General features: G+C 40.9%; 1 protein-coding gene and 1 long non-coding RNA gene across 4 annotated transcripts in view; one reads left to right on the forward strand and one right to left on the reverse strand.

Moving 5' to 3' along the window:
- The window catches only part of LOC142070568 (uncharacterized), a 148,271-nt gene that overhangs the window by 52,454 nt on the left and 75,554 nt on the right, over positions 1 to 20,263 (reverse strand). For all 3 annotated transcript variants that reach the window (XR_012666432.1, XR_012666431.1, XR_012666430.1), the window contains exon 2: positions 12,689 to 12,798. This is a non-coding gene — a long non-coding RNA (uncharacterized LOC142070568). The remainder of the gene's footprint in view (positions 1 to 12,688; positions 12,799 to 20,263) is intronic.
- The window catches only part of EPYC (epiphycan), a 29,217-nt gene continuing 25,781 nt past the window's right edge, over positions 16,828 to 20,263 (forward strand). The window contains exon 1 of the mRNA XM_048835607.2: positions 16,828 to 17,002. Coding sequence (XP_048691564.1) covers positions 16,835 to 17,002 — 168 coding nt within the window. The 5' untranslated portion in view covers positions 16,828 to 16,834. The remainder of the gene's footprint in view (positions 17,003 to 20,263) is intronic.

Below are 20,263 nucleotides of genomic sequence, written 5' to 3' on the forward strand. Positions count from 1 at the left end.
CTTTAAGTCCTGAAGGGAAGGAGGGGAAAAAACCCATCCTGCCTCTGTAATTTTCCCAATACACAGCACAGCTGCTCAGGCCTGGTGCTGGGTTCTGGATGTGTCCCTTCCTTCTCATATACAGTAGTAAAATTCTTTCCAATAGGGAATTCCTAACTACACTGGCTCTGCGAGAGAAAACTCTTTCACAAAGTTACTCAGATACTGTTTCTGTTAAAGCAGGGTTTCTGAAACTGGGGGTCGTGACCCCTCATGGGGTTGTGAGGTTATTACGTGAGGAGTCACACGCTGTCAGCCTCAACCCTAAACACCCCCCTTCTCCTCCAGTATTTATAATAGAGGTAAATATAAAAAATGTGTTTTTAATTTATAAAGGGGGTCGCACTTAGGCTTGCTGTGTGAAAGGGGTCACCAATGCCAAAGTTTGAGAACCACTGTATTAAAGTAATAATACAGAGTTGACAGCTTTCCCTCATACAACAAAGAGTATATGGTGACTGATGCAGACAGAAGTCCAGTAAAGTTTCAGTAAATGCTGGTTGCAGACTAATTCTCAGTAGAGAAAGTAAATAATGTGAAAGCAATGAAGACAAAAATAAATAAAATAACTCTTAACAAATAAGATCTTTCAAAGCCACCTGATGAGAATCAAAAAGTCATGTATCATGCAAAAATCATAGAAGAACTGGAAAAATGGGTTATGAAAAAGCTAGTTCAACAAAAAAGCACACAGCACCATTGTAAATGTTACCCCTGAAACATTTATTCCTCAAAAATATGGCTAATGTCTGATCTCCATCATGGTAGCAGAAATTCATTTTTTGTTTCTGAACCAATATTAGCCTCCACTTGTGTTATGCAAGTAGAAATCTGCACCTTTGCCGATTTGATATCTAAGGTGATCTTTTCTGGGAACCAATGTTTTGTTAAATATATTACAATGATGATTTTAGAAACCTGGTTAATGTTATATTTTACTCTGAGCTGCTCACATAATATTTCAAATAATTTAAAAAGTCTCGCTGACAAAAAATAGTGTTAATTTTCAAATGTAACCCTTCTGGCAAGTATTGCTGGCAGCAAAGAGAGCCAGGTTCAGTTATCTAGGGGTTCCTTCTGAAAGCTTAAACCATACCAGCTGAAGCCCCAATCCAGAAACCCAGGAAAACTAAATTACCCTCCTTGAGGCCCTTGATAGGCAATACTTCCTCACTCACAAGCCTAATTTGGGGAAGGAAGGGAAGGATATGGAATAAATTTGGGAAAGCCAGCAATTACAAATAGACTTAACCTCAGTCCATCTCTCACTTATGAGTAGCTAATGAGGCAATGTATTCTAGCATTAGCTACTACCCTCCTCAGCAACTCTGCACTCTGTTTGTTGTCCAAGGTCAGCAGAGGCCAAAATTCAGGCAAATCCAGCTCATAATGGAAGTGCTGCCTATTCTGCTCCAGGGCCTTTATCATATATCCCAGCTGAAGCAATTACAGTTTTGTTGCTGGGTAGGTAGATCATCACTAGTGTTCATCAGGTAGGCTACTGCTGCTTTGTATAGCTTCAGCCCAAGCCACCTCAGCACATATGCACTGTCTCAGCTCTGAGTCCTCAAAGAGAGATCAGTGGCAGATAGAATCCTTAACAGACCCCTTGACATGAGCGAGACACTCCCCACCAAATTTAAAAAAAAAAATCCTTTCTCTGTCTTTAGCCCTGTGCAGGCTCCTTTACCTAACAAATTCAGATTGCAGTTATGGTCATGGTGACCCCTCGCCCCAGGTAATATTGGTACAGTTTAGTGGCCAGTTAGTTTCCCTACAGGGATAATAGCTGTACAACATCCCCAAACTTAAGTGAACTTTTACCAAAATGGCAAAACTGTCCCATAATAGAAATGCAAACGAGTGCCGGCCTGCTCACTCTTTCCCCCAACAGATGCTGGCAGAAAGCTCCATCCCATAAGGTGCTTCTGGAGTTTTCAAGCAGCTCTGGGGTACTCTTCTCTGTGATGCAAGGACCCTCCCTTGCGTAACTGAGCTCTGTGGCCATCTCCCCAGTCCTGAGGTCCCACACCCTCTCCACAGTTTCTGCTTGTGTGTCTCTTCTCAGAGAGGTCTAGTACCAGAAGACTTTTCAATATCTGCCCTGCTGGGACACTCTACCATTATACACCGACTGTCAGTGAGGCACTGCACCCACAGGGACCTATATGGCAGTAGGGAAAGGAGCAGAGTTTCAGTTTGCACTTCTAGGATAGGATACAGGGCAAACATAAGTAGCCACAGAGCATGGATACAGCCTCTGCAGAAGAAATATTGCAATGCCTGAATCAGATCAGGTCTATGTAGTCTAGTATCATGTCTCTGACAGTGGCCAGCATATGTTTCTTCAATTCGGGATTCTCAGAGTTTTCCACAAGCATAAAGACTGCCAGATGTAGGTCAGATAGTCAAGATCAGTTTTACCAGAGATCCCTGAGTAAGCAGCTAACCACGGCTAAAAAGCGTGCCACACTAATAATTAATGATAGGTCAAGTCAGCAACACAGAATGGGGGGAGGTGAGGCAAGGCAAATGAGTGCGAGCCCACTCCTGTTCACTACCAGTGGTTATTAGGATTGCAGCTCAACCCATTGTCCTACTCATAAGTATGACCCTGACTTCTTTCCAGATGATTTAGGCCGTTTTATTACTATCTGGTCCAATGGCAACAACAACTCAAAAAGTGAAGAATGGGCTCAAGCTGCCCAAAGTATCAATACCTATATTTTCTTTATAAAGCTGTGCCTATTACTAAAAATAATCCACCTGATATACGTAGTGTGAAAAGTGCTTACAAGGGACAGTACCTAAATATGACAGAAAATTTCACATGGCTGCCCAATTTCTGCCTTCAGACACATCCACGCAATCCTACTGAAATTCAGCTCAATTCCAAAGAGTGGGTGGTCCAGCTCTGCTTTCCCATAATTACATACAACTGTCACTGGCCTCTCTCTGAGCCCTTTGACTCACTATTTACACATGGTACCATTGACAGCTTACTTCAAAATGTTAGTAGAAGAAGATGACTGTCTTTTAGGCCTGTGCAGTTAAAAAAAAACAAACAAAAAAAAAACACCTACAACTAAATTGGATAAGTGTTTGCATTTTCTAAGATTAAAAAAAATTTTTTTTTAATTATTCCAGCACTTTTCATAGATTCTAGGTTTTTACAAGTTTAGAGAGAGGTGGACATCTAAAAAAAAAAAAGTCAAAAAATACAAACAAAGAAGATTGTTTTAACTGTGAAAATGTTTCTGCATTTTTTAAACCAGCTCTACCCACAGCCATTTTTCCATGGCTTGCTTTCCCACAGCTTGTGTTTAACTCAGCCTCCCTTTTTCCATGGCCTGTCTTTGCTCAAGCATTCTACCAAGGAAAGAGATCTTTCAGTTGAGACTGCTGCCATAAAAAATTATTTGGCACCCAAGAGATGCATTGAATCATTGTGTTTCCTGAATTCCCAGATGGAGCAGGAGTTGCAGATGCTTATGTCACTGTGCCCTCCCATGAGGCAGACTTTCCACACCACTGACATCAATAGCTTGAGATCTGCCAGTTGAAGAAATCATTAGAGCAGAGTAGGTGTAAATATTTTTGAACTACTATTGTGATGGCTGCCATATCGGCTGACACATGCCCAAGATTGAACTGGGGGCCTCCAGAGCTAAAGAGCTGCAACAGATTGAGCTAAAGAGCCAAGGCTTTGTAACTAACTGCTGTAACTACTCATATCATCTGTAGAGGAACACAGATGAGGACCTATCACACCCACTTAGTGGGTTACGCTGTTACTGCAATGCACACAAATGTATGCGTTACTACCTAATTGAAATTCACCTGATTTTGCAATACATTATATGAAAAACAGATGGCCATTAGGTCTGAATTTTAGAAATTAGATGAAATTAAGTTTGTACACTTCTGCTCTTCACCTTGTAGGCATTTTTAGAATGACAGTAGAGGACATTAGACTCTGCAGGGATATTGAATATGCATTTCCAAACTAAAAATAACCATAATTTCATAGCCAAACATTATATATACGAAATAGGGTCTTCATAAAATTTATGGTAACGATAATGTGTGAAAACCCACTTATTAAACTTTCTTTTCCAAATTTGCTGTGGATGGAGGTTGGCATTAGTATCCTTCGGCTATGTAAAGGAATTCTAGGGGCTATATTTAGTAATTACAATATAACACACTATCTTGATACACACTATATGTGTGTATCATCCCTGAAAGTGGATAGGACAAACTGCAACATACAGTATGTCCCATGGACAATTTCAAACGCTTGCATTATTGAATCCTGCTTCTGGTTTATTACTACATCCCAACTGAAACTTTATAGTTCTTTCAGTGAAGAATACAATAACTCACATCTGAACTGTATTTGTTTAGCTAAGCAAGAAAATTCTAAACTAAAGTTTTCCATCTCTGTGGCCAGGAACTGCATTTTCCTGAGAGGGTCTAACACCAATCCACAAGCTGGGCAGGAACTACAGGCCATAACTCTAAAAGTTAATAAAGAAACATTCTGCCACACCACATGTTTGCATACTCAGCAGAGCTACCTTATGTTCAGCTATGATTAAAGAAAGATCATATATTCCTTTCCCCTCTCTCAAAACTGTGGCAAATTATACCTTTTCAAACGTAAATTTGGTTTTAAAAGAATGGGAGTCTGTAATGTGAATGAAATATAAGCCAAGAAGAATCAGATCCAGCAGCTATTACTTAGGCCATCGGGCTTTATGGGATTTCTGAGTAAGGACTGAAGGATTTGATCCTAGAAGATTTCTGTGTCTTCTATTGTAAGTTCTTCAGAAATGCCCCCCTCCCGCCCCCGCCAGATATATATTAGGCATTGCTGAAGAGGTTCTGATAAAGTTAAACACCTCTCCAAACTATGCCAAAGCAAGAACCAAGCCTTATTTTTGACATACCAAACAGTGCTTCTAACTTTCTTCTCCCAACTTAAAAAAAAAGTTTTATGTAGCTTTGAATTCCCAGATTCTGATAGAGTCCAGAACTAGAGGTGACAAAATCTCAAAGAAAGGGTGCTCTTAGGGAGACCACTGACCCAAATGAAAAGAAGGGGTAGCAGAAATCTCATGTAAAAGGGTATCACTGAAAGATTCTTCAGAAGTTTCAGCAGATACTAGAGGTTTGGATAGTTTGAATTTATACCCTGTGAACTTTCAGATGCTTATTCAAGGCTAACAGCTAAAAATGTCATATGGTTTGCCCATCATTAACTTATATTGACAATCTGGCTAGTTTTTCCATCTGCCTGGACATGCACAGAAAAAAACAACAAAAAACCGCAAGAACACCACAGATTGAGGGATTTCACTTATTGGTTCCTTGTGAAGACAGAGTTTGAAGGGACTTGAAGATGGAAGAGAATTAAGCAGGATCTCTTTAACTCTTCCATGCTAATAGGCCTGATCTAAGGACCATTAAAGTCAATGGGCAGTGGATCAGACCCAAAGTTTAGAGCAAGGATTGGGGATTTCAGAAGCAGGTTCTGTGGATTCTGTAGCATCTCTGCAGTGTGCCATCTGAGAGGCATCCATTCCCGCCCACTTCCTCCTCCTCTCTCCCTCCCCCATATATAAAATATGAAAAGCAATATGAAAAAACAAAATCAAATAGCTATAGACAGAGAGCTATTTGATTTTGTTCACATTTTTCATATTGCTTGCCTACGTTTACTTTTTAACAAACCTTGATTATGAGTCTTAAGAATTTCCAAATAAGTTGAATGCAATACTGAAGATTCAGGATTGCAATATCACAAGTCCTAGGTTTAGTAGATGCAAGCATTTATGATTCAAGCCTCCACCCTGGAATATATTAAATCCCAGGAACCTTCGTAGACCAGCTTGAGAACCCTGAAAAGCCAGTGTTTTTAAAGACTGAGATCTCACAATTAACGAACAATGGTAACAATACCTAGTGTATATATCTCAAAGCATTTCACAAAAGGTGTGTTATTATTCTCATATTGTAACTAAGGAAACTGAGGTCCAGCGAAGTTAAGTGATTTGCCCTAGGTCACACAGAAAGATAGTGGCAGAACTCAAAACAGAACCCAGCTAATAGCATTCTAAGTTCTGAGGCTTTCCTATTAAATCATGCTCCTTCCATAAGTTCTAGAGGCGAAAGAGCTCGACTCCTATTGATGAAAGGGCAAAAGTGATACCATACATAGGCTAATTTACATAGGCTACCTACCCACAATTCCTCTCATGACACTTGGGGAATCCCCATAACTATGTAACTAACCGGTTTCAGGTAACAGGTAACTAACCGCTTTCATGTTCTCTCCACAGGTACCATTGCGGAGAATGGACCAGATGATATGTCTGGGGGGAGAAAGCAGAAGGAGACTCCGCTGGTTGGAAGGCATGAGATGCGCTGTCCTGAGATGGGGGGTTCCACGACCACCACTCCCAAGAGAAGGAGGCGGGTGGTGGTGGTCGGGGACTCTCTACTCCGGGGGACTGAGTCATCTATCTGCTGCCCTGACTGGGAAAACCGAGAAGTCTGCTGCTTGCCAGGAGCTAAGATTCGCGATGTGACGGAGAGACTGCCGAGACTCATCAAGCCCTCGGATCACTACCCCTTCTTGCTTCTCCATGTGGGCACCAATGATACTGCCAAGAATGACCTTGAGCGGATCACTGTGGACTACGTGGCTCTGGGAAGAAGGATAAAGGAGTTTGAGGCGCAAGTGGTGTTCTCGTCCATCCTCCCCGTGGAAGGAAAAGGCCTGGGTAGGGACCGTCGAATCGTGGAAGTCAACAAATGGCTATGCAGGTGGTGTCGGAGAGAAGGCTTTGGATTCTTTGACCATGGGATGGTGTTCCACGAAGGAGGAGTGCTGGGCAGAGACGGGCTCCACCTTACGAAGAGAGGGAAGAGCATCTTTGCGAGCAGGCTGGCTAACCTAGTGAGGAGGGCTTTAAACTAGGTTCACCGGGGGAAGGAGACCAAAGCCCTGAGGTAAGTGGGAAAGCGGGATACCGGGAGGAAGCACAGGCAGGAATGTCTGTGAGGGGAGGGCTCCTGCCTCATATTGAGAATGAGGGGCGATCAGCAGGTTATCTCAAGTGCTTATATATGAATGCACAAAGCCTTGGAAACAAGCAAGGAGAACTGGAGGTCCTGGTGATGTCAAGGAATTATGACGTGATTGGAATAACAGAGACTTGGTGGGATAACTCACATGACTGGAGTACTGTCATGGATGGTTATAAACTGTTCAGGAAGGACAGGCAGGGCAGAAAAGGTGGGATAGTAGCACTGTATGTAAGGGAGCAGTATGACTGCTCAGAGCTCCAGTACGAAACTGCAGAAAAACCTGAGTGTCTCTGGATTAAGTTTAGAAGTGTGAGCAACAGGAGTGATCTAGTGGTGGGAGTCTGCTATAGACCACCGGACCAGGGGGATGAGGTGGATGAGGCTTTCTTCCGGCAGCTCGCGGAAGCTACTAGATCGCATGCCCTGGTTCTCATGGGTGACTTTAATTTTCCTGATATCTGCTGGGAGAGCAATACAGCGGTGCATAGACAATCCAGGAAGTTTTTGGAAAGCGTAGGGGACAATTTCCTGGTGCAAGTGCTAGAGGAGCCAACTGGGGGGGGGGGGGAGCTTTTCTTGACCTGCTGCTCACAAACCAGGAAGAATTAGTAGGGGAAGCAAAAGTGGATGGGAATCTGGGAGGCAGTGACCATGAGTTGGTTGAGTTTAGGATCCTGACACAGGGAAGAAAGGTAAGCAGCAGGATACGGACCCTGGACTTCAGGAAAGCAGACTTCGACTCCCTCAGGGAACGAATGGGTAGGATCCCCTGGGGGACTAATATGAAGGGGAAAGGAGTCCAGGAGAGCTGGCTGTATTTCAAGGAATCCCTGTTGAGGTTACAGGGACAAACCATCCCGATGTGTCGAAAGAATAGTAAATATGGCAAGCAACCAGCTTGGCTTAACAGTAAAATCCTAGCTGATCTTAAGCATAAAAAAGAAGCTTACAAGAAGTGGAAGGTTGGACATATGACCAGGGAAGAGTATAAAAATATTGCTCGGGCATGTAGGAATGAAATTAGGAGGGCCAAATCGCACCTGGAGCTGCAGCTAGCGAGAGATGTTAAGAGTAACAAGAAGGGTTTCTTCAGGTATGTTGGCAACAAGAAGAAAGCCAAGGAAAGTGTGGGCCCCTTAATGAATGAGGGAGGCAACCTAGTGACAGAGGATATGGAAAAAGCTAATGTACTCAATGCTTTTTTTGCCTCTGTCTTCACGAACAAGGTCAGCTCCCAGACTGCTGCGCTGGGCATCACAACATGGGGAATAGATGGCCAGCCCTCTGTGGAGAAAGAGGTGGTTAGGGACTATTTAGAAAAGCTGGACATGCACAAGTCCATGGGGCCAGACGAGTTGCATCCGAGAGTGCTAAAGGAACTGGCGGCTGTGATTGCAGAGCCATTGGCCATTATCTTTGAAAACTCGTGGCGAACCGGGGAAGTCCCGGATGACTGGAAAAAGGCTAATGAAGTGCCAATCTTTAAAAAAGGGAAGAAGGAGGATCCTGGGAACTACAGGCCAGTCAGCCTCACTTCAGTCCCCGGAAAAATCATGGAGCAGGTCCTCAAAGAATCAATCCTGAAGCACTTGCATGAGAGGAAAGTGATCAGGAACAGCCAGCATGGATTCACCAAGGGAAGGTCATGCCTGACTAATCTAATCGCCTTCTATGATGAGATTACTGGTTCTGTGGATGAAGGGAAAGCAGTGGATGTATTGTATCTTGACTTTAGCAAAGCTTTTGACATGGTCTCTCACAGTATTCTTGTTAGCAAGTTAAAGAAGTATGGGCTGGATGAATGCACCATAAGGTGGGTAGAAAGTTGGCTAGATTGTCGGGCTCAACGGGTAGTGATCAATGGCTCCATGTCTAGTTGGCAGCTGGTGTCAAGTGGAGTGCCCCAGGGGTCGGTCCTGGGGCCGGTTTTGTTCAATATCTTCATAAATGATCTGGAGGATGGTGTGGATTGCACTCTCAGCAAATTTGCGGATGATACTAAACTGGGAGGAGTGGTAGATATGCTGGAGGGCAGGGATAGGATACAGAGGGACCTAGACAAATTGGAGGATTGGGCCAAAAGAAATCTGATGTGGTTCAATAAGGATAAGTGCAGGGTCCTGGACTTAGGACGGAAGAACCCAATGCACAGCTACAGACTAGGGACCAAGAGGCTAGGCAGCAGTTCTGCAGAAAAGGACCTAGGGGTGACAGTGGACGAGAAGCTGGATATGAGCCAGCAGTGTGCCCTTGTTGCCAAGAAGGCCAATGGCATTTTGGGATGTATAAGTAGGGGCATAGCGAACAGATCGAGGGACATGATCATCCCCCTCTATTCGACATTGGTGAGGCCTCATCTGGAGTACTGTGTCCAGTTTTGGGCCCCACACTACAAGAAGGATGTGGATAAATTGGAAAGAGTCCAGCGAAGGGCAACAAAAATGATTAGGGGTCTGGAACACATGACTTATGAGGAGAGGCTGAGGGAACTGGGACTGTTTAGTCTGCGGAAGAGAAGAATGAGGGGGGATTTGATAGCTGCTTTCAACTACCTGAGAGGTGATTCCAGAGAGGATGGTTCTAGACTATTCTCAGTGGTAGAAGAGGACAGGACAAGGAGTAATGGTCTCAATTTGCAGTGGGGGATGTTTAGGTTGGATATTAGGAAAAACTTTTTCACTAGGAGGGTGGTGAAGCACCGGAATGGGTTACCTAGGGAGGTGGTAAAATCTCCTTCCTCAGGGGTTTTTAAGGTCAGGCTTGACAAAGTGCTGTCTGGGATGATTTAGTTGGGGATTGGTCCTGCTTTGAGGAGGGGGTTGGACTAGATGACCTCCTGAGGTCCCTTCCAATCCAGATATTCTATGATTCTAAAGAGACCTGGATTTGCCACAGACCTGCTGTTTAGTCTGGGGCAACTCACGTCACATCAATAACCTTATTTGTAATGATACTCACCCTCCCTTGTAAAGATTTTTGCAATCTATGGATGAAAAGCACTATACTACAGCTGAGTGCCGTTATTATTTAGGGAATTAAGAGATGATCATTTCTTAAAAATCCAGATGCAACCAGTGGAACTTTATATCTGTTAACCAGGGGAGTTTACAGCTGCAAAAGAACTAGTACTTTCCAACATGAAATACATTGATTTGGAATTTTGTAACTTCAATTGATTCATTTTACTTTCAACTCTTTCCCCCGTATTAAAATTCAATTTAAAGAGGAGGAATTCCTCGAGGACATTAGCTTTAATTAATAAAGGATGTGTGTGCCACCAGAAAAATCAGACATCCAAAATAAATAGGTTACAGTTGGAGTTATTTATAGACACTTAAGAAAAAGAGTGCAAGCATTTATAGAAGGAAAGGTGTATGTGTAAAGCAATAATGTGGTGCAATACAAGTAGTATTACCACTTCATCCATTAATTCTTTTCTCCTACATGCAAAAAGTACTACACACTATATAAGTCTCTTAATGCAATCAAACTAGCTCTTTCTGTTAAAAAAAAAAAAAAAGAGGTAGCTCCTTGCCTGGATCTATGGATGTCAAGTGTCTGCCTAGAGAACAAATTTAGAAATCAAATTTAAAATGATGAAACAAAAGTGTTAGCATTTCCATTATGACACACTTACAACAATGGCCTGATTAAGAATAGGTGGCACCCTTTGCCTCTGGTGAATCCCCAACAAGATCTGTGAGAGTGTGAGGGGATCCAGGGGGTACATCTACACATGGATAAAGACTCTTGGCACGGCTGCAGCTGGCCCGGGTCAGCCGATGGGCTCGTGAGGCTTGGGCTGCAGGGCTAAAAATTGCTGTGTAGATGTTTGGGCTCAGGCTGGAGCCCAAGCTCTGGGACCCTCCAACTTCGTAGGATTTGGGGCTTCAGCCCAAGCCCAGGAGTCCACATGGTGATTTTTCAGCCCTGGATCCTGAGCCCAGCTGCAGGTATTTTCAATCCCTGTGTAGACATAGCCCATATTGTCAATGTGCAGGGGAACCCCCAGCTTTTTCAACAGAGGCCAGACAAATGGAATTCCTCTCCTACATATAGTTTAGTTCTATGCAGGGGACAATGCGGCCTTAAGCTTATTGTTCTCCTGTTTTATGGATCTTTTACTGCTTTTGCTATATGATGTAGGATCTAGGGGAAGATCGTGCAGTCTTAGCTTTGCCAATTAGTTCTTCCTTATTCATGTGAATAATCCTGATGAAATCAAAGCAACCCCTCACCTGGGGCTCCATTCCGCCCTTATTATGCTGAACACTTACTTACGTCACATGAGAAAGGGTGGCAGCCTTGGACCCTAACGGTCACATAAGGACTGTAGGATCTGGCCCTTGTTAATGGGAAAGACATAATGTATCTCTTTTAGAGACTGACCTAATTTTCAGCTTTTACTGTAAAATAATACCTTGTTTCTAAGCTGCAAAGTTTTTAGATCTGAAGTCTATGATCCCAAAAGAAAACAAAGCAAAAAACAACAACCACCCCCTAATCAAATGGATGTTGACAGCTGCACATGCTGAACATTGTGGAACAGCTAGATGACACTAAAGCTTTGGGACTGAATTCAAGTTCTCAGTCAGAGGCCTTTCCATCTCCAATAAAGCTGAAATGCAAACAAAAACTTCAGCAAAACAAGTAAATAAACTAACTCATTTAACTTTGTCAGCTATTAGATATCAGAAACGCATGTTAGATAGTAATGTGTTAGGCCATAAACTACAGCTGCGTGTAGTTGCATCTAAGGCCTTGATCCAAAAACAAATGAAGGGAATAAGAATCCCTAAATTGACTTCAGATGGCCTGTGAACCAAGTCCTAAATTAGTACATGTGAGAGCCAGACTGGCAAGTGATTGGCAAAGTTTATAAGGCAAAGTAACGTGGTTCTTTAACACAAGAAAGCCCTGTTAATTACATACTGTATATGGAAAAATAGATTAAAAGTGTATGCTAGCCAGTAACCCATTTCATGATCCTCTGTGATAACAGGCTGCAACACTAAGTGTCAGCTAGGGAGTCAGAGATCTGGGATCAATTTCTGGCTCATCTACAGACTTCCTGAGTGACTATGAGTACATCACTTAATCTCTATATGCCTTGGTTCCCCATCTGTAAAATGAGACTAACAATACTTCCTTTTTTCTATCTGTTTAGTCTGAAAGCATTTGGGGGGAGGGGGGCAGAGAATGTCTTTTACCATGAATTTTCACAGTGCCTAGCACAATGGGGCTCTGGTCTCAGTTGGGCCTTCCAGAGGCTACTAAAATAATAATAATATAATGTTTGAGAGTGAATGTATTGCTGTATAGTCAATAAAGCATGTTGTAGTCTGGGAGGAGTCCACAAAAGCAACAAAGATTAGTTAAGCTGAGGCCTGCAACCAAGGGGATTTAAATTGTGTTTGTCCTGATAACTGCAAATCACCGAAGTACCACTCCTACAGATATAACAAGTCACAGGTCCTAGACTACAGTATGTCTAAATCAGCCTTACTTTGTGAGGAGTATTAGAATCATGGATCTCCCTTTATGATGAGCTTACCTTAGACAGTTACCTGCCTTAGACAGGCTCACCAAAGCATGAAGGATCAGGGCCTTCTGTGTAACTGAAATTCAGCCATTGAACAGCGTGCCTGTCTGGAAAGAATAATTCTGTAAAGGAAAAAGACATATGGAAAGTGAACTGAAATAGAGAAAATCCTTTAAATACACAAATACATGAATGAATAAATCACTTCAAAATAAATTTTAATGTAAAGATAGAGCATAGGTCACCCTAGTACCCAATCAGCAGGTAAAAAAACACTTGTATAACCATTGGAGGTAGAAAATCAGCACTAGATTGCTCAGGATGGTGCTTACTCATTTTGCTGCACAGTGCATGAAAGGTACAACCGCTTGCTTTGAGGCCAAGTGGTAAATGCTCAAAATGAAATCAGCTCACCCCTCTCAGAGCCCAAGTGTGATCCCTTAGGCTTGAGGCCAGTATTGCTTGATTCAAGAGCAAAGAGATGGAATTATTTGTAGAAACAGTATTTGTAGAGTGGGCCTACTTCAGCATTCACTATCCCAATTGTCTAATGGAGGAAGCTATTGATATAATGGGGGGAGACCCAGGAAAATGAAATGACAAATACCCTGTTCTCTTAGTTAAGACCTACCTTCAGAGAGAAGCAGAGCAGAATGAACGTTCTTTAAAACAAAAGGACAATTGAAGAGAGGGGATATTATCATGAGACAGGAACCCTCATCATTTAAACAAGAGCTATTTCCCAAAGACTGGGAAAAGAATACTTGGATGAGGGGCTTTCTAAGGATATTGCTGCAAGAGTGCTCAGTGAAATGTAAGAAGAAAATATTAAGCAGTACATCTGAATGCACAGTATCTATACTAGGCTCAAATTCAGTTCACACTGTCAGGTATGCTGACCCCAAAAAGAAATATTACTTGCAGGGAGAACTATTTAATATTTAATCCAGTTTGCTAGGATCTTCCACTTACAGCAAGGGAAAATATGCATCCCCAATTCAATGGGACTCATAGTGTTTGCTTGGCTATGTGTTACTTTTTGAATGTTTAAATGGCTTAGCCAAAACATGTTTTCCACTTCGTAATAAAGGGCCACATTCAGCTCTCAGTTAAATCATTGTAAATCCAGAATAACTCAACTGAATCTGGAATAAATCATACAGGTGTAATATAAATCAGGATTTGGCCCAAAGTTAAAATCAATACAAATACCTTTTAAAAGTATGTAGATATTATCCTGGATTTTGTTACATCTAAATTACATTTTCTTTTACCATCAGGGATATCCTGTAATTACATATATTTTTTACTTAATATCTATATCTGAATATTAAATAGTAATAAAGACAAATTCTTCTAAATGTAAAAAACCTTGTTGTTCTAAGTCTTTGTTTCCATTTGTTTCACTGTATTAAAGCATCCAGTACATCCTTGCATAGTTGTAATACATAGAATGCAAGTATTTTACTTTTTCTTTTATTGCAGAACTTATAATGAATGGACTCTAAAATTAAAAGTCTCTTTTTCTGCTCCTGAAATTTGAGGCACATTGATGGATTTTTTTTTTTTTGTAACATGCTCTGTAACTTCTGAAGTAAACTGTACTTGCTTACAATACTACCTTTGTTTGACTTCACTTCAATTTGATTCAGCAAAATTAATATCAAGACCAAAAACCTTCTCAGAATGAGGTCTTCACTTGAGGGTAAGAATTGTACCACCCTCCCACAGGTCCAAAATCCCACTGCCATTGGTCAGGGTCAAATACCACTGGCTCTGCATTCTGAGTAATTCTGTGCCATTTGAGAAAGTGGAAGCCAAAGGTAAGTTTTACTACTTCTTTACTTGATTGGTAAATTGGATTCTTAAAGATGGAAATAATTTTTTTTTTATATTTGTTTTATTCTATCATGGAAAATACTAATTCAAATGAGGTAGATTACTGATGCTATTTACTTTATTTTTCTTCTTTAAACATTTCTTAGTTCCTTCCTGTGAAAGGTGTACATGATCTTCAACAAAATATTTGAACTGACAGCTACAGTAGATGCCAATATAATTACAGTGTGTTCCAATATCTGATGCTTAAAAAAAGTAAAGAGACACAAACTTTGCAAGCCGGTCCAGGTACTACAGTAACAGTTATAGAGATACAGTTTAATGGAGGTGAGAAGATAACTGATTACTTATTTTGTTGCTGATATTTGTTACATGAGATAAAGTCTTTAAAAACTCATACATTTAAACTTTAATATCTAGGAAATGTAAAAATGGTTTTAAAATTATTTGAACATAAAGAAAACAAACAATTCTTAAATGATTAATTACATGTAATATTGATATACAGAATGGCTCGGAAAAGTTTACACAAGGCAAAAAGAAACCTATGCCTGATACGTTAGTGATAATACACAGTATACTTTATTGTTGGACCTTTGGGGATGAATGCCAGAATCAAGCCAACCATAAAATGAGGCCAGTAACAATCCTGACAAAAATAGGGAAGAGAAAATAAAGACAAAGAAAAACAAATTATTTCATGTTTACTTTGGCTATTAAACCAGCACCAAACATTTAAAAAACCTGGGACTACAGAACTGAGTGAGGGCCGTAACGAATGTATTCTTCTTATATTTGAAGGATCTGCAATAGAATTATTTGTAAAAAAAAAAACTTTAATAATCTTGTAAGACACCACTGAAAAGCTGCCATTCAATTAAGACTTGCTCAAAGACTAGCTAAGCTGTCTCTAGGTTTTCCCAGAAGCAGATAAAAAAATTGTTTGAAAAAGCACTGGAAGGAAAAATGAGTGCCTTGTGCTGTTCATCATCCCCACTGGAATTTCATATCCTCGTGCCTAAACCTGCTTCATAAAGACCTTCTTTCAAGTAGCTGAAGTTCACTCTGTTGCTCAAAGTATGCAACCTCAAAAGGAAAGGCTCTCATGAATTTCTTATCTTTCATACACTGGGTAGTTTAAGCAGCTAGAATTTATAAATGAAATAATAAAATACCATAATACAACTGAGGATTGTACTTAGCATCATAGGGAATACGGTTTATTAGTCCTTATTGGACCTATTCAGCAATTATTACTGTCAATACTCCTGTTGAAATCAATCATAGCTATAGGTAAGTAAAGGATTGAATAAGGAATGATAAATAGAGCCCTACATGTGGATATTTTAGATAACAGTGAATGGATCACTTCAGCATGAGAGCGAAGGAATGTTAATATTCAATCCTATTGTGGATTTTCTACTGTTTATTAAAATATGGAACATTTAAATCAATTTCACGTGTTCGATATTCTAGCTGGGGAGAAGAGGTGACTATGTCACACCACCACTGCTCATTGGAGCGAGTGGGTAAGAAAAAATGGAGCATACCATTCCTTTAAGTAGTGGGGGGGACGGGACATAACTGCTTTTATTTTTTTCAGTTGGAAATCTGCAGAAGGGATATTTTTAAAATATATCTTGCCTTCCAACTAGTTGAAATGCCATAGTTCAACCTATTGGTAAACAGAGTAAAAGTACTTGAAATAAGGTACTACCGGAATTGTGGAAAAAAGGTTCTACTCTTGTTGGGTTTGTAGGGGAAATATAAAATTCTGTTGCTGGATATTTTGAAAGGTCAATCATGGTTACTGTGATGTATAAAAAGTCTACTAATTTGGCCCTTGATTAGCTTCTCAAAGTCATTTTATGGTGGAATTGAAAGGGCCAATGTTATGAGAGTCAAAATGTATTCCGCTTTCAGCTTTTCAGAGCTATTCTCATAGAGGCGAGTTTTGTCAAGAAATTCTCTGTTAATGCTCTCCTGATACACGTGAAAATCAGTGGGCCAGATCCTAAGCTGTTGTAAATCAGCACATGCTCAGTGAAGTCTGCAGAGCTATGCTGATATATACCGGCATATATATATATATGACTGAATGATCCTGATTCAAATGAAATCATAAGGTATCTTCACAATAACATAATAATCAATTAATAAATACTTTCAATCAATGATCCTGGAATTTTTTAAAAAGCTCCTTAGCCTTCAGAATTCTTGCTAAATTGCATATCCTGCTTGTATAAGATTGAAATTTTGCAGGTGATTTGCAATTATGTATTTATGCATATTATGTTTCCATTTAGAAATAATTGAACAATGAAGACATTTGCAAATATTTTTCTGGGACTTTTTATCTTTGAGGCCATTGTGGCTGCTCCTACAATAGATACCTTAACTTATGACTCTGAAACCTATGATGTAGCATTGGAAGACTTGGATAATCTTTATGACTACAATGAAAACCTCCCCGTGGACCAGGCAGAGGTAATCTGAACTTCACTTATTTTGCTTTTCCAAAAAGTACAATGCATAAATGCAGTGGTTATTTAGGATTTTTTTTTAACTATTCATCATTGAGACAGGTCAATTGGTGTGGGGGCTATTGCCTAGAGTTGACTCAACAGTTTTCTGTGTAATTTAATATACCATATTTAACACATGATTTCTCCCCATCTTCACATGTGGTCCAAATTGTGCCCCTGAATTTTTTTGAGCTAATCCTTGAGATTATAGCCAATAGCCTCTGTTTCCCTTAGCTCTCCTCACTTGGCTCTGATACATGTTGGAGGCTCTCATGGTGGTGCCACTATGTTGGTGGGACAAAAGCGAGAAATGGAGAAAGTTGGGATAGAAGAAACATCCACAGCTCCCCATAAAGTGGGATAGAGCAAGGCTGTTTCCTGAGGTTGCATTATGGAACAATGATTACACGGGATACAGGTATTTCAGCCCATAAGTTCTTTCTATAACTTCTGGCACAGAGACGAAGGAAAGGAGGAGGGAAGGAAAGGGGAAAAAGAGAAAAGAGAGAAGGGAAGAAAGATAATTAAGGAGAAAAGACAAAGAGAAAATGATTAAACAGATTATAGTCCACTCCTGCTGTAAGGATTTAGGCAAACTCCCAAAGAGACAATGGGGGTTTGCCTGAGTCAGCACTGAGTGCTAAGAAAATATGAAGAATAAAAGAATGTTAAATAATGTTAGATTTAGATAATAAAAACAAGACTTTTATTAAATATTATATGTTGGGGGTTCTGAATCTGAATCCTTCCCATGCCATCAGATGCTGATTAGGGCACAAACAAAGCTCCGCCATCCCTGTCTGGTCCCCACCCTTTGACATGCTTAGTTTGGACGGCCCTGCCAGGAGTAAAAGTTCTTACCCTCACAGTTCTCAGGGTCATTGGAATGTGCAAGATTGCATCAAGGCGCAGTCCCCACCCCACAAAGTTTTGGTGCTCATTACCTAACAGAATTATATAGGTTTATAGGAGTGGTTATTGTTTTAGTGTTTCATGATCGAGGACAGTAACTTGTAACTATATAATAAACATTTCCCAGCAATCAACAGTCAAAGGACAACTTACTAAAAAAAAGTAAGTAGGCCAGAGTCAGATGGTGTAAATTAGCATAGGTTCATTGAAATTAATGCTGAATACTAGCAGAGAATCTGGCCCTAAGATCATAAACACTTTCATGAGCTCACTGATGTAGTGCAGGGGAACTGTACTGTTCCTTTTAAAATAGGGAGGAAGATTTCTGCTAAGCCAGAGATCAGGCTTTATTCAAAAGTGTTTGAAATGGGTTTAAAATGTTCCCAAAATACAAGACCCACAATGAGCTGGTTGCTCTCAGGGATGTTTGCAAACAGCCTGCTAATGACCATCTTCCTTCCCTGCTCCAGAGACAACACAGTCATGGTGAAAAGGTGGCTGACTCTTCCCTACAGAGATAACTCACCTTAGTCTATCTCCCCAATGCACAGCCCCCATTTGCAGACACCCAGCTCTCCCCACACTTGTGTTTCCTGCATGTCTTCCCTGAGAAATTTACCTCCACTCACTGAAAGCCACAGCTGCATGTCAGCTGAATATATTTGATGTTGATTAATATGGGATACCTATGCCTTGCTGCCATCTGGGGAAGAAAAGGAACATACACCACTACTGTAGGGCTTCTCATACTTAATTTTCCACCTGCTTCTCTTCCTTTGTGATGTCCTAATTAAATCAGTAAATATATTACACCACCGAATGTTAGTGGTGAATCTAATAAATCTATTCTTTTTGAGAGTTGCCCAGTAAGCTCCCATCTCACCAAAACATGGAGTGACTCTCTTTACCAAATTCCAACAATTAAGGATAGAAACGGGGCTAGCCTTTTGTTGCTCACTTCCTGCTAAACAGAAGTGCAGGGTTCAGTGCTTAATTTGTACCGGGGTTTGTCTGACTGAGCTCCAGCACCTCTAGGCTTGGTTGTTCATAGCCCTGGCATCTCTGGGCTCCCAGACAGCAGCCACCGCTCTCCAGCTGCCAAGCTCTCAAGTCAACACTGCCATCAATAGCAGTGCAGAAATAAGGGTAGCAGGATACGGTGTATCGCCACCCTTACTTCTGCACTGCTGCTGGCAGCAGCACTGCCTTCAGAGCTGGGTGCCCGGCCAGCAGCCATCACTCTCCGGCTGCCTAATCTGTGCTTAATTTGTGCTGGAGCTTGCCTGGCACCTCTTTCATTACAAATTAAGCACTGGCGGGGTTCTCAGCCCAATCTTTGCTCCCACCAACCAAAGAGAAGAAGTCTCTCTCCATCTCAATTTCCCTCCACTTCCCTATGAAAGTAATAAATGGGAGGGGTGAGAGCCCCTCAATAGGAAAGAAATCAGAGATGGAAAAGCCCTATTAAATTGTTTAATCAATCTCTCTCCTGAGACAGGATTGTCTCCTATTACTGAGCAGCTCATTCAGTCATTTTTAATTCCTTTTGTGATGCATCATCCATCACAGCACTTGGAAGGTTTTGTAGTTTAAAAGACCTCCTGGTAAGAACATTTTCCAGCTATCTAGCCAAAAATTTCCTTTGCTTAGTTCCATCTCATTACTCCTTCCATGTCCCATCCTGAACAAGTCAAGGAACTCATAGTTCCCTGAAGTCAATGAGAGTTCTGAGTGCTCAGCATTTTTGAAAATCAAGCCACTATAAAGTAGGTGTTTAAATATGGATTTAGGTGCCTAGGAACCTAAATTTAAAAATTGTGGTCATACATTTTGTTTGTAGCAATTAAAATGTAATTTATCTACTCATTCCATCACTCCTATGTCTCCTATCTGACATGGAATCCAATTGTACTTATAGATCTGAGCTACATTAAGGGGTCTGTTTAACAGAAATGATTCATGCAAGGCACAGATTATAGGTATTGATATGAAGTGATGAGTGATAGTGCAAAAACTCAGGCTAGCTATAGAAATACAGTCTATCCCATTTATGGATGGCTGCTCTTTAGGGTCCTGACACACTTCCATTCACTTCAGTGGGCTTTAGATCAAGCCTTAGATCCTTAAGGTAGTGTAGACAATTACTCTACCTCTTGCATTAAGGACTTTAAAGTCAAGTGACCTGTGAACTTGAATTAACTTTATTAGAACAGCCTGTTTGCCTGTAGATGAAGGGTAATTTTTTTCAAAGTGCCTGATTTACACACCAACATCCCATTAAATTTCAGTGGGACCTAGACACCGAAGTCAG

The sequence above is a fragment of the Caretta caretta genome, chromosome 1 (assembly GCF_965140235.1).
Source record: "Caretta caretta isolate rCarCar2 chromosome 1, rCarCar1.hap1, whole genome shotgun sequence".
Lineage (NCBI taxonomy): Eukaryota > Metazoa > Chordata > Testudines > Cheloniidae > Caretta > Caretta caretta.